Below are 14,696 nucleotides of genomic sequence, written 5' to 3'. Positions count from 1 at the left end.
AGTTTCCTCATTTCCCATAATTCAGTTACGTTTAGTTTAGCGATGGAAAGGGATAGGTACATGCCACAGGGCAAGAGTTATCGATGGGGCAAGGGGCAATTATAATGTGATTAGGCAAGAATTAGGAGGCATGGAATGGGGCAGCAAAATGCAGGGGATGGGGACAATCAAAATGTGGAGCTGGTTTAAGGAACAGATATTGCATGCCCTTGATAGGTATGTCCCTGTCAGGCAGGGAGGAAGCGATAAGGTCAGGGAACCGTGGATTACTACAGAAATTGCATCTCTTGTTAAGCGGAAGAAGGAGGCTTATGTGATAATGACACGAGATGGTTCAGATAAGGCGATGGAGAGTTACAGATTAGCTGGGAAGGATTTAAGGAGAGAGTTAAGAAGAGCAGGACATGAGCAGTCTTTAGCAGGTAGAATAAAGGAGAACCCTCAAGCTTTCTGCAGGTATGTGAGGAATAAAAGGATGACTCAGGTGGAATAGAGCCAGTCAAAGACAGAAGTGGGAAGTTGTGTGTGGACCCTGTGGAGATCGGAGAGGGGCTAAATGAATATTTCTCCTCTGTTTTCACTCAGCAAAAGGATAATATTGTAGAGGAGAAGTCTGCGATACAGGCTATTAGACTAGAAAGGATCGAGGTTAGTAAGGAGGAGGTGTTATCAATTCTAGAAGGTGTGAAAGTAGATAAGTCACCTGGGCCAGATGTGATTTATCTGAGGATTCTTTGGGAAGTTAGGGAGGAGATGGCAGAGCCTTTGCCTTGATCTTTGAGTCGTCATTGCCTACGGAGGGGTTTAGTATCAGAGAACGAGAGGATTGCAAATGTTGTGCCCTTGTTCACGAAGGGCATTAGAGATGACCCAGGTGATTATAGACCAGTGAGCCTTACATCTGTTGTAGGAAAGGTTTTGGAAAGGATTATAAGAGATAGGTTTTATAATCATCTAGCAAGCAACACTTTGATTGGAGATTGTTAACATGGTTTTGTCAAGGGCAGGTCGTGTCTCACAAACCTCATTGAGTTTTTTGAGAAGGTGACCAAGCATGTAGATGAGGGGAGGGCAGTTGACGTGGTGTACATGGACATTAGTAAAGCCTTTGATAAGGTTCCACACGATAGGCTGTTGGATAAAATGCAGAAACATGGGATTGAGGATGGTTGAGCAGTTTGGATTAGAAACTGGCTTTCTGTAAGAAGGCAGCAAATGGTGGTTGATGGAAAATATTCAGTCTGAAGGCCAGTTACTAGTGGCGTGCCACAAGGATCTGTTTTGGGACCACTGCTGTTTATCATTTTTATAAATGACTTGGATGCAGGCATAGGTATTTGGGTCAGTATGTTTGTAGGCGACACTAAAGTCGGTGGAGTAGTGAACAGTGTGGAAGAATGTTACAGGTTGCAGGGGGACTTGGATAAACTGCAGAATTGGGCTGAGAGGTGGCAAATGGAGTTCAATGCTGATAAATGTGAGGTGATGCACTTTGGGAAGAATAACAGGAAGGCAGAATACTGGGTCAGTGGAAAGATTCTTGGGAGTGTGGAGGTGCAGAGGGATCTTGGTGTCCATGTACATAGATCCCTGAAAGTTTTTAGATTAGATTACTTACAGTGTGGAAACAGGCCCTTCGGCCCAACAAGTCCACACCGACCCGCCGAAGCGCCACCCACCCATTCCCCTACATTTACCCCTTTACCTAACACGACGGGCAATTTAGATTGGCCAATTCACCTGACCTGCACATCTTTGGACTGTGGGAGGAAACTCACGCAGACACGGGGAGAATGTGCAAACTCCACACAGTCAGTTACCTGAGTCAGGAATTGAACCCAGGTCTCTGGCGCTCTGAGGCAGCAGTGCAACCACTGTGCCACAGTTGCCACCCAGGTTGATAGTGCTGTTAAGAAGGCATACAGTGTGTTAGGTTTTATTGGTAGAGGGATTGAGTTCCAGAGCCGTGATGTCATGCTGCAACTGTACAAAATGCTAGTGCGGCCTCACTTGGAATATTGTGTACAGTTCTGGTCGCCCCATTAGAGGGAGAATGTGGAAGCATTGGAAAAGGTGCAGATTTACCAGGATGTTGCCTGGTCTGGAGGGAGGGTCTTAGGAGGAAAAACTGAGAGACTTGGGTCTGTTCTCATTGGAGAGAAGAAGGCAAAGAGGGGATTTGATAGAGACATACAAGATGATCAGAGGATTAGATAGGGTAAACAGTGAAAGTTGTTTTCCTAGGATGATGATGTCAGCGTGTACGAAGGGCCATAGCTGCAAACTGAGGGGTGATAGATTTAAGACAGACGTTGGTTCTTTATGCAGAGAGTGGTAAGGGCATGGAATGCCATACCTGCCAATGTAGTTAGCTCAGCCACATTCGGGAGATTTAAACAATTCTTGGATAAGCACATAGATGATGATGGGATAGTGTAGGGGAATGGGCTTAGATTAATTCAGGGGTCAGCGCAATATCAAGGGCTGAAGGGCCTGTTCTGCACTGTATTGTTCTATGTTCTATGTACACACTGGTGGTACACTGGATATACAGATCCGTGTACACTGGATGTACAGAATGGTGTGCACTGGATGTACAGATGTGTGTGCACTGGATGTACAGATTGGTGTACAGTGGACAGTGAGAAGGTACAGGAACTCTGGTTAACATTCATTTCTCCACCTGTCCTGCGATAGAGTCCAAGTTACTCGATACCATGTGAGCACGTCGAGAGATTCCATCCCAACTTACCGGCGGAGAGCCTGCTCCTTCATCTTTAGGAAGACAAACTCCACTTTAAAGCTGAAATCGATCTGGATGAGACTGTGGGAGAACAGGGAGAGGCAGCGTTACTCATTTCAGCCTCACATGACAGGCTGGCCATTTGATTTCCTCCTAAAAACATTTGCCCCTGAGCAAACAATATTGAGAAAGGTCAGGAGTGGGGTTTACGATTAGACTGAAGCAACTTTTCTTGATTTAGTCCATCCTGTTTCTTAGGGACACCATGCCCCCCTATCTATCAGCCAGTTACCTTGTCCCATTGAGGGAGAAATTAGAAAGGTGATACCTCACATTCTCATTGGCAATGGGATTTGAGGGGGAAACCAACACAACATTTCACAGATTTTGTGATTGGTCCATTATGGATTTGACAACCTGTAACTTTTAATCTCTTGGTTTTACAGAAGGTGAATGTTGCTGGAATTGAATTGTGCTGTTGACAATATTTATCAATATTGGATTGCCAAGTGCCAAGTGGGTGGCACGGTGGTTAGCACTACTGCCTCACAGCGCCAGAGACCCGGGTTCAATTCCCGCCTCAGGCAATTGATGGTGTGGAGTTTGCACATTCTCCCCGTGTCTGCGTGGGTTTCCTCCGGGTGCTCCGGTTTCCTCCCACAGTCCAAAAATGTGCAGGTTAGGTGAATTGGCCATGCTAAATTGCCTGTAGTGTTAGGTGAAGGGGTAACTGTAGGGGAATGGGCCTGGGTGGGTTGCGCTTCGGCAGGTCGGTGTGGACTTCTTGGGCCAAAGGGCCTGTTTCCATACTGTAAGTAATCTAATCTAAAAAAGGGGCAATTGACTGACTTATGATCATCAGTGAGGCCTGTGGCATTGCTGATTTGCTAGAATTTCACCCAGACAGCCATACTCTGTACAGAATAGCAGCATGTTGAACAGTTCACCCATTTCAAATTAAACTAAACCATGGGAGGCTCAGTCATCCCTGGTACATTCTCCATGACAATGTGTCAACCAAATAGCAGCCTTTTCTCATGTAGTATAAATTGTTGCTCTCTCTGAAATTTGGCATTCTTGCATGTGTCCTGATGAGAGCACGATAGAAACATCTCGATAGTATATCTCTTCTTTCACCAATTATTTTTGTTCTGAATGAAGTCAGCCACCATGAAACTCAAACGGGCTATACACCAGAATATAAGACATAGGAGCAAGAGTAGACCATTCAGCTTGTCAAGTCTGCTTCATTATTCAATGCAATCAGAGACAATCTTCAGTTTCAAACCAACTTTAACAATTAATTACCCCAAAGGAGTTTGTGGTAGCTGGAGATCACTTGGTCCATCACTGTCCCACTTGGCAATGGGAGTGAGTAATGGATCATGAAAATTTAAATTAACAATTGGAGGCTGATGGGTGACCTTATAGAGGTTTATAAAATCATGAAGGGCATAGATAGGGTGAATAGACAAGGTCTTTTCCCAGGGTAGGGGTATCCAAAAGTACAGGGCATAGGTTTAAGGTGAGAGGGGAAAGATTTAAAAGGGACCTAAAGGACAACTTTTTCACCCAGAGGGTGGTACGTGTGTGGAATGGGCTGCCAGAGGAAGTGGTGGAGGCTGATACAATTACAACATTTAAAAGACAACTGGATGGGTATATGAATAGGAAGAGTTTGGAGGATTATGGGCCAAGTGCTGGCAAATGGGGCGAGATTTATTTAGGATATCTAGTTGGCATGGACGTGTTGGACTGAAGGGTCTGTTTCTGTGCTGTACATCTCTATAACCGTTCCAGGGGCAGATAAAGATTAGATTACTTACAGTGTGGAAACAGGCCCTTTGGCCCAACAGGTCCACACCGACCCGCCACCCACCCATACATTTACCCCTTACCTAACACTACGGGCAATTTAGCATGGCCAATTCACCTGACCTGCACATATTTGGACTGTGGGAGGAAACCCACGCAGACACGGGGAGAATGTGCAAACTCCACACAGTCACCTGAGGCGGGAATTGAACCTGGGTCTCTGGCGCAGTGAGGCAGCAGTGCTAACCACTGTGCCACCGTGCCACCCACAATCTAATCTAATCTAATAAAGAGTGGAGCCGCTGTTGAGTAGAATGCACTGATACTGTTACAGAGAGTTCTGCTCTTTATGTAAGGTAAATGAGACCACATCCAATCCATTGTACCCATGTGCACACTCAGTGCCTATCACCAAGGGCTCTGCACACTTTGGAAAGCATGGCTCAGGAGAAAAAGACTCAAACTGTTGTATAAAATGCAGTTTGTACTTGAAAAGGTTAACTGACATGATGAAATGAGCTCCACCCCATTAGGATAGACCACCCCACTGTTCCAAGGGGTAGCTAACCAGTGTATGTGCTTGAGTGCTCCAGTTCTCTTCAATTCATTCTCAATGTGGGCACAACTGGCTGGACCAGCCTATCCCAGTCTGATGGCAGTTGAGCCAACAACATTACTGTGGGTCTGGAGTGACCTGTAGGATGGTAAGGATGGCATATTCCCTCCCTAAAGGACCTTAGTGAACCAGATGGGATTTTCCTGACAATCAGCAAATGGATTCACATTTGTCATTAGATTCTTCAGTATCCACTATCTGCTGTGGTGGGATTCAAACCCAGGTCCCCAGAACATCACCTGGGTCTCTGGATCGATGGGTTGTCATTAGGTTATCTCCTCCCCAGTCAAGTGTTAGCATTATTGTAGCGAACAGTAATGTGTAAGCGTGCAATTCTGGTCTCCTTCCTATCAGAAAGATTTTGTGAAACTTGAAAGGGTTCAGAAAAGATTTCCAAGGATGTTGCCAGGGTTGGAGGATTTGAGCTACAGGGAGAGGCTGAACAGGCTGGGGCTGTTTTCCCTGGAGTGTTGGAGGCTGAGGGGTGACCTTATAGAGGTTTACAAAATTATGAGGGGCATGGATAGGATAAATAGACAAAGTCTTTTCCCTGGGGTCGGGGAGTCCAGAACTAGAGGGCATAGGTTTAGGGTGAGAGGGGAAAGATTTAAAAGAGACCTAAGGGGCAGCTTTTTCATGCAGAGAGTGGTACATTTATGGAATGAGCTGCCAGAGGAAGTGGTGGAGTCTGGTACAATTGCAACATTTAAGAGGCATTTGGATGGGTATATGAATAGGAAGGGTTTGGAGGGATATGGGTGGCAGGTGGGATAAGTTTAGGTTGGGATATCTGGTCGGCATGGACAGGGTTGGACCGGGGGGGGGGTCTGTTTTCGTGCTGTACATCTCTATGACTATGGCTATGTGTCCCAGTCATAATATTAATTATTATTAACTATTTTGAAATGAATCATTACTGTTAAGATGGAGTCTGTCTTCTGCCAAAGATTTCAAGTCAACATCATTTCTCAGTAAATTTGGACAGATGTCAGTAAGACAGATGGCTAGCAGTGATTCTACCCAAGACATTACACATGGCTTCAGGGAACATAACCACAGAAGTACAGGGCTGGCAGAGCTGGTATCTGTATATACCATGGTGTTAGCATGGGGGGGGGGGGGATTTCAGTAAACACCATGGTGATAGCTGGGGGGGAGGATTTCAGTACATACCATGGTGATAGCGGGGGGGGGGGGGGGGGGGGGGGGGAGAGTGGGATTTCAGTAAATACCTGGCGACAGCTGTGGGGGGGGGCGGTTTCAGTAAATACAATGGTGATAGTGGGGGAGGGTTTTCAGTAAGTACCATGGTTATGGGGGGGGGGGGGGGGAAACGGTGGAAGATTTCAGTATATACCATGGTGATAGCTGAGGGGGGGAGATTTCAGTAAATAGCATGGTGATAGAGGGGAGGGGGGAGCGGGATTTCAGTAAATTCCGTGGCGATAGTGCGGGGGGGGGGATTTCAGTAAATACCATGGTGATAGCTGGGGGGGGGATTTCATTATATACAATGGTGATAGAGGGGGGTGGGATTTCAGTAAATACCGTGGCGATAGTGTGGGGGGGGAATTTCAGTACATACCATAGTGATAGCGGGGAGGATTTCAGTAAATACTGTGGGGATAGTGGGGGAGAATTTAAGTAAATAGCGTGGCGATAGTGCGGGGGAGGGGTGATTTCAGTCCGTACCATGGTGATAGCGGGGGAGTGGGATTTCAGTCCATACCGTGGCGATAGTGTGGGGGAGGGGGGATTTCAGTAAATACCATGGTGATAGAGGGGGGGAGGAATTTCAGTAAATACCATGGTGATAGTGGGGGGGATTTCAGTAAATACCATGATGATAGTGGGGGGGATTTCAGTAAATACCATGGTGATAGTGGGGGGGATTTCAGTAAATACCATGATGATAGTGGGGGGGATTTCAGTAAATACTATGGTGATAGTGGGGGGGATTTCAGTAAATACCATGATGATAGTGGGGGGGATTTCAGTAAATACCATGATGATAGTGGGGGGGATTTCAGTAAATACTATGGTGATAGTGGGGGGAGGGATTTCAGTAAATACCATGATGATAGTGGGGGGGATTTCAGTAAATACTATGGTGATAGTGGGGGGGAGGGATTTCAGTAAATACCATGGTGATAGTGGGGGGGATTTCAGTAAATACTATGGTGATAGTGGGGGGAGGGATTTCAGTAAATACCATGATGATAGTGGGGGGGGATTTCAGTAAATACCATGATGATAGTGGGGGGGATTTCAGTAAATACCATGATGATAGTGGGGGGGATTTCAGTAAATACTATGGTGATAGTGGGGGGAGGGATTTCAGTAAATACCATGATGATAGTGGGGGGGATTTCAGTAAATACTATGGTGATAGTGGGGGGGAGGGATTTCAGTAAATACCATGGTGATAGTGGGGGGGATTTCAGTAAATACTATGGTGATAGTGGGGGGAGGGATTTCAGTAAATACCATGATGATAGTGGGGGGGGATTTCAGTAAATACCATGATGATAGTGGGGGGGATTTCAGTAAATACCATGATGATAGTGGGGGGGATTTCAGTAAATACTATGGTGATAGTGGGGGGGATTTCAGTAAATACTATGGTGATAGTGGGGGGGATTTCAGTAAATACCATGATGATAGTGGGGGGGATTTCAGTAAATACTATGGTGATAGTGGGGGGGAGGGATTTCAGTAAATACCATGGTGATAGTGGGGGGGATTTCAGTAAATACTATGGTGATAGTGGGGGGAGGGATTTCAGTAAATACCATGATGATAGTGGGGGGGGATTTCAGTAAATACCATGATGATAGTGGGGGGGATTTCAGTAAATACTATGGTGATAGCGGGCGGGGGGGGGGGGATTTCAGTAAATACCATGATGATAGTGGGGGGGATTTCAGTAAATACTATGGTGATAGTGGGGGGAGGGATTTCAGTAAATATCATGGTGATAGTGGGGGGAGGGATTTCAGTAAATACCATGATGATAGTGGGGGGGAATTTCAGTAAATACTATGGTGATAGTGGGGGGGATTTCAGTAAATACCATGATGATAGTGGGGGGGAATTTCAGTAAATACTATGGTGATAGTGGGGGGGAATTTCAGTAAATACCATGGTGATAGTGGGGAGGAGGGATTTCAGTAAATACCATGGTGATAGCAGGGGGGACTTTGGTAATACCATGGTGATAGCGGGCGGGGGGGGGATTTCGGTAATACCATGGTAATAGTGGGGGGTGGGGAGGGAGGAATTTCAGTAAATACCACGGTGATAGCGGGGGGGCGGGGATTTCAGTACATACCTTGGTGATAGCGGGGGGGATTTCGGTAATACCTTGGTGATAGCAGTGGGGAATTCAGTACATACCATGGTGATAGCAGGGGGGGACAATTTTGGTAAACACCATGGTGATAGCGGGGGGGGGGGGGGGTTGGATTTCAGTACTTACCATGGTGATAGCGGGGGGGCAGGATTTCAGTAAATACCATGGTGATAGTGGGGGGGATTTCAGTAATACCACGGTGATAGTGGGGGGGATTTTGGTAATACCATAATGATAGCAGGGTGGATTTTGGTATATAGATTAGATTCCTTACAATGTGGAAACAGGTCCTTTGGCCCAACAAGTCCACACCGACCCTCCGAAGAGTAGCCCACCCAGACCCATTTCCCTACCCTATAGTTACCCCTGACAAATGCACCTAACATGATGGGCAATTTAGGATGGCCAGTTCACCTAACCTGCACATCTTTGGACTGTGGGAGGAAACCGGAGCACCCGGAGGAAACCCACACAGACACAGGGAGAATGTGCAAACTCCACACAGACAGTCGTCCAAGGCAGGAATTGAACCGGGTCCCTGGCACTGTGAGACAGCAGTGCTAACCACTGTGCCACTGTGCTGCCGTGATGATAGCAGAGTGCGAGGTGGGCAGCGATGCCAGGCAGGGAGTTTTCCTCAGGGGAAGCCCGACTCATTCTGAACCTCACAGAGTGGAACTCACTGGACACGGACGAGCTGGTCACATTTGGGGTCGTCGCCAGTCTTGTCAGTGACCCTGACCCCTGCACTGTCCACACACCAGCAGAGGTTGGAGTCATCATCACACTGCTTGGCCTTGAAGGTGCCATTGGTCTCACAGTCCGGGTCGTACAGGTCATCCACCCTCCTACCCCCAGGCTGGCTGCTCGCTGTCCGCATCTTGTGAAGCATCTCCAGGTGCAATAGCCGGCATTTCGGGGTCACTGAAAAGATCGGAATGAACCAGTGCATCAAAACGGAGGCAGTCCATACGACGTGTCTCAGACACGGAGATAAACACAGACAATATGGGTTAACACACTCTTTCATGGGATGTGGGTGTCACTGGCAAGACCAGACTTCATTATCCGGCTCTAATTTCCCTCGGACTGAGCCAATCACAGAGGGCGGGTAAACATCAATCACGTTGCTCTGGGTCTGGAGTCACATGTAGGCCGGACCAGGTAAGGATGGCAATTTCCTTCCCTGGAGGACATTAGTGAACCAGATGGGATTTTTTCAAAAAAGCAATTGACAGCCTTCATTTGGCCAGCTCTTTAGAACACAGAACAGTAGACACAGTACAGGCCATTCAGCCCTTGATGTGCTGCTGACCTTTTATCCTACTCTAAAGATCAAAATACTCAACATACCCTTCATTTTACTATCATCCATGTGCCTATCCAAGAGTCGCTTAAATGTCCCTAATGTAACTGACTCTCCTACCACATAGGCACCATGCAGCCACCACTCTCTGTGTAAAGAACCTACCTGTGATATCTCCCCTAAACCTTCCTCCGGTCACCTTAAAATTATGTCCCCTTGTGATAGCCATTTCTGCCCTGGGAAAAAAGTCTCTGGCTATCTACTCTTTCTATGCCTCTCAACATGTTGTACACCTCAACCAAGTCACCTCTCATCCTTCTTTGCTCCAATGAGAAACCCCTAGTTTCCTCAATCTTTCTTCATAAGATATACCCTCCAGTCCAGGCAGCATCCTGGTAAATCTCTTTTGCAACCTCTCTAAAGCTTCCACATCTATCCTATAATGAGGTGACCAGAACTGAACACAATATTCCAAGTGTGATCTAACCAGGGCTTTTATAGAGCTGCAGCGTAACCTCGCGGTCCAAAATTTCTAGCACAACATCTTCATCAATCTTGAGCTGGTCAATACTGTATCCCAGCTCCTCTAAGTTTTCATTTACAACACGTCCCCTTTCCTTGGTGAAAACTGAAGCAAAAAACTAATTTAGGGCTTCCCCTATCTGCTCAGACTCCACGCACAAGTTCCCTACGCTATCCCTGATTGGCCCTACCTTCTCCCTGATTATTCTCTTATTTCTCATGTATGAGTAAAATGCCTTTAGGTTCTCCCTAATCCTTCTTGCCAAGCCTTTTTCGTGTCCCCTCCTGGCTCTCCTCAGTCCAATTCTGAGCTCCTTTCTAACTAGCCTGTAATCCTCTAAAGCTGTGCTAGATCCTTGCTTCCACCACCTCACGTAAACTGCCTTCTTCCTTTTGACGAGAAGTTCCTCTGTTCGCGTCATCCAAGGTTCCTTAATCTTACCCCTTCTTACCTGTCTCAGAGGAACAAATTCGTGCACCACTCTCAACAACTGCTCCTTAAACAGTCTCCACATGTCTGCTGTGCCCTTTCTGTGGAACAATTGCTCCCAGTCTGTACTTCCCAACTCCTGTCTGATAGCGTCATAATTTCCTTTTCCCCAATTAAATATCTCCTCTCGGTAACTGTTCCTTTCACTCTCAAAGGCTATGGTAAATGTGAGGCAGTTGTGATCATTGTCACCAACGTGCCCTCCCACCGCGAGATCTGACACCTGTCCTGGCTTGGTGCAGAGCACCAAATCCAAAATGGCCTCTCCCCTTGTCGGCCTGTCTACATACTGAGTAAGGAAACCCTCCTGAACACACCTGACAAAAACGGCTCCATCCAAACCGTCTGCACTTAGGAGGTTCCAGCCGATCTTGGGAAAGTTGAAATCACCCATAACAACAACCCTGCTACATCTGCATTTTTCCAGAATCTGCCAGCCTATGAGTTCTTTAATCTCTCTACTACTATTAGGGGGTCTGTAGAAAACCCCCCAATGACGTGGCTGTTCCCTTCCTGTTCCTAACGTCCCCCCCATACTGACTCAGTAGACAAACCTTCCTCAACAACATTCATTTCTGTAGCTGTGATGCACTCTCTGATTAGCAATGCTACACCCCCATCCGCTTTTTCCACCCTCCCTGTTCTTTTTAAACGTTCCAAACCCTGGAACATCAAGCAACCATTCCCGCCCCTGTGAAACCCATGTCTCCATTATGGCCACAACATCGTAGCCCCAAGTATTGATCCATGTATAGGACTTTTATAAAGTTCATTGTTAAAGGAGGACATGAAGAGGGGCCTGGGGCAGATTTGCATTCACACAGAGAGCCAGCGCAATGACAGAAACAGAGTGAAGGTGTGGGTGAGAGAGAGGGTGAGGGCAAGGGTGATGCTGATGTTGAGGGTGAGGGTGAGGGTGATGTTGAGGGTGAGGGTGATGCTGAGGGTGATGCTGAGGGTGAGGGTAATGGTGAGGGTGAGGGTGAGGGTGAAGGTGATGCTGATGTTGAGGGTGAGGGTGATGTGGAGGGTGAGGGTGATGTTGAGGGTGAGGGTGAGGGTAATGTGGAGGGTGAGGGTGAGGGTGAGGGTGAGGGTGATGTTGAGGGTGATGCTGAAGTTGAGGGCGAGGGTGATGTTGAGAGTGAGAATGAGGGTGAGGGTGATGTTGAGGGTGATGCTGAAGTTGAGGGCGAGGGTGATGTTGAGAGTGAGAATGAGGGTGAGGGTGATGTGGAGGGTGATGCTGAAGTTGAGGGCGAGGGTGATGTTGAGAGTGAGAATGAGGGTGAGGGTGATGTGGAGGGTGATGTTGAGGGTGAGGGTGAGGGTGATGTTGAGGGTGAGGGTGAGGGTGATGTTGAGGGTGAGGGTGAGGGTGATGCTGATGTTGAGGGTGAGGGTGATGTTGAGGGTGAGGGTGATGTTGAGGGTGATGTTGAGGGTGAGGGTGATGTTGAGGGTGATGTTGAGGGTGAGGGTGATGTTGAGGGTGAGGGTGAGGGTGAGGGTGAGGGTGAGGGTGAGGGTGAGGGTGAGGGTGAGGTTGAGGGTGAGGTTGAGGGTGAGGGTGAGGGTGAGGGTGAGGGTGAGGTTGAGGGTGAGGTTGAGGGTGAGGTTGAGGGTGAGGTTGAGGGTGAGGTTGAGGGTGAGGGTGATGTTGAGGGTGATGTTGAGGGTGAGCGTGATGATTACTCACACTGGTCACAGCGTACTGTCACATTGTCGTAGCCGCGGAATACAGCCTCACAGGTTCCACAGCGGTTCAGGTGGCAGGTGACATACTGGTTATACTTACAGCTCGCATCCTCACAGACCTCATCAAACTCACAGTTCTCCCGGGCTGGGTACGCATCAGGGCACTCATCATCTGGCACAGAGACGGGGGTGGGGGGAAGAGACAGGGAGGGGGGATGGAGAGAGAGGGAGGTGAAGAGAGAGGGGGGAAGGGAGTGAAGAGAAAGGGGGGAGAGAGATGGGGGAGGGAGGGAGAGAGAGAGAGGAAGGTGAGAGACCGAGAGAAGGGGGGGTGGAGAGAGAGAGAGAGAGAGAGAGGAAGGGAGTGAAGAGAAAGGGGGGAGAGAGAGATGGGGGAGAGAGAGAGAGAGAGAGAGAGAGAGAGAGGGGGCGGGGGGCAAAGAGAGAGGGGGAAAGAGAGAGAGAGAGAGAGAGAGAGAGAGGTGGGGTGGAGGGGGGAGAGAGATATATATAATGAGAGGAGAGAGAGGTGGGGGGGGGGGAAAGAGGGAGGCGGGTGAGAGGGAGAGACAGAGATAGAGAGAGAGAGAGAGAGAGACTGTCACTTCCTCTGGGCCCTCAGTGACTCCTCTGTAACGTTTCTCTAGTTTAATAATCTCCTTCCTGTGACAGGACGACCAGAACTGGACACAGTACTCCAGAAAGAGGCCTCACCAACTTGTACAACTTCATTTGCACTCTTTTGCAGACCTCCCTCAGCTCTCTACTCCCCTCCCTCCATCAGCCAGCCGCACACTCCTCACCCTCCCCCAACCCACTCACCAACACTGAACTCATTCTGTACCCACTGAGTCCCTTTCCAGTGCCAGTGTCATCTTTGACAACCTTTGGTTATCCCAATGCACTCTACAGCCAATGGAGCTCTTCTAGAGGGGTGTGGTCAGATTGCCCGGGCTGTAACTTAGCAGGCGCATCAATCCACGGGGTGCACAGCAGGATCCCACCTACCGCGATGTGGCAGATTGTCTGCTTTGGTGATGTTGGTAGAGGGTTGAGTATTGGTGTAGAGATAACAGGGAAAATTCCCGTACCTTTCCCCAGATTAGTGCCATGGGATCCAGCCCAGGGAGCTGGTAGGGTTCAATGTCCCCCTGAAGGCTGGCATCTGGGGTTGGCGCAGCTCTCCCTCAGGATCACACAGGAGCTGGCACATACATACAGCAGAGACAAGAGACCCTTCGGTCTAACCAGTCCATGTTCCTAAACTAAACTAGTCCCATCTGCCTGCTCCTGGCCCATAGCCCTCCAAACCTTTCCTATTCACAAACTTATCCAAATGTCTTTTAAACATTATAACTGTACATGTATCCATCAGCTCCTCTGGCAGTTCATTCCACACACGAACCACTCTCTGTGTAAAAATGTTGCCCCTCCTGTCCTTTTTAAATCGTTCTCCTCTCACCTTAAAACTGTTCCCCTCGTTTTGAACTCGCCCCACCCCAGGGAAAAGACCCTTGTCATTCAGCTTAACTATGCTCCTCATGATTTTAGAAACCTCTATAAAGGTCACCCTTCAAACTCCTACGCTCCAAATGAAAAGGTCCCAGTCTTTCCAGTCTATTTTTATATCTCACACCCTCCAGACTCAGAAGCATCCTGGTGAATCTTTTCTGGACCTTCTCCAGTTTAATAATTTCCTTCCTTTAACAGTGTGAACAGCTGGACACAGCACTCCAGAAAGAGACCTCACCAACATCTTGTACAACCTCAAGTTGCCGTTCCAACGCTGATTCTCAAAGGTCTGAGCAATGAAGATCTCCCGCTCAAGATGTTCACCTGGTCAGCTTACCTGGTATCGCCAACACGGCGCGAACATAATCAGTTATTAGCAGCAACACAAACAGGCAGCCAGTCCTGCCCATCACTGTGCTCCTCAGGGTGGGACCCCCCTCACTTGCCACTCTCAGCAGAATGCCAGTCTAACAGCCTAGTGACCAAATCACCTTCAGCTTTAGCAGGTTAAAGCAGTCAGGCAAATCCCCCGTGGTTTATATTTAACAGCCTGGATTGTTGATACACCTTCAAGGCATAACTGGTCTTTTACGGCCAGTCACCACGCACTTGCCCAGAGTTTAGTTAATGTGCCCCCATTTC

At 48.0% G+C, this 14,696-nt stretch overlaps 1 protein-coding gene across 1 annotated transcript in view; it reads right to left on the bottom strand.

The window, feature by feature from the left end:
• LOC140476077 (epithelial cell adhesion molecule-like) overlaps positions 1 to 14,696 on the bottom strand; it is a 38,966-nt gene extending 24,270 nt beyond the window's left edge. Inside the window, exons 1-4 of the mRNA XM_072568081.1 lie at positions 14,392 to 14,696; positions 12,544 to 12,714; positions 9,210 to 9,450; positions 2,753 to 2,824 (exon numbers count right to left, since the gene is read on the bottom strand). Of these exons, the coding sequence (XP_072424182.1) occupies positions 2,753 to 2,824; positions 9,210 to 9,450; positions 12,544 to 12,714; positions 14,392 to 14,464 (557 nt within the window). The 5' untranslated portion in view covers positions 14,465 to 14,696. The remainder of the gene's footprint in view (positions 1 to 2,752; positions 2,825 to 9,209; positions 9,451 to 12,543; positions 12,715 to 14,391) is intronic.

This window comes from Chiloscyllium punctatum, chromosome 4, assembly GCF_047496795.1.
Source record: "Chiloscyllium punctatum isolate Juve2018m chromosome 4, sChiPun1.3, whole genome shotgun sequence".
Lineage (NCBI taxonomy): Eukaryota > Metazoa > Chordata > Chondrichthyes > Orectolobiformes > Hemiscylliidae > Chiloscyllium > Chiloscyllium punctatum.
Note: the sequence above shows the minus strand (reverse complement) of the source record. Positions and strands in the feature narration are given on the sequence as shown.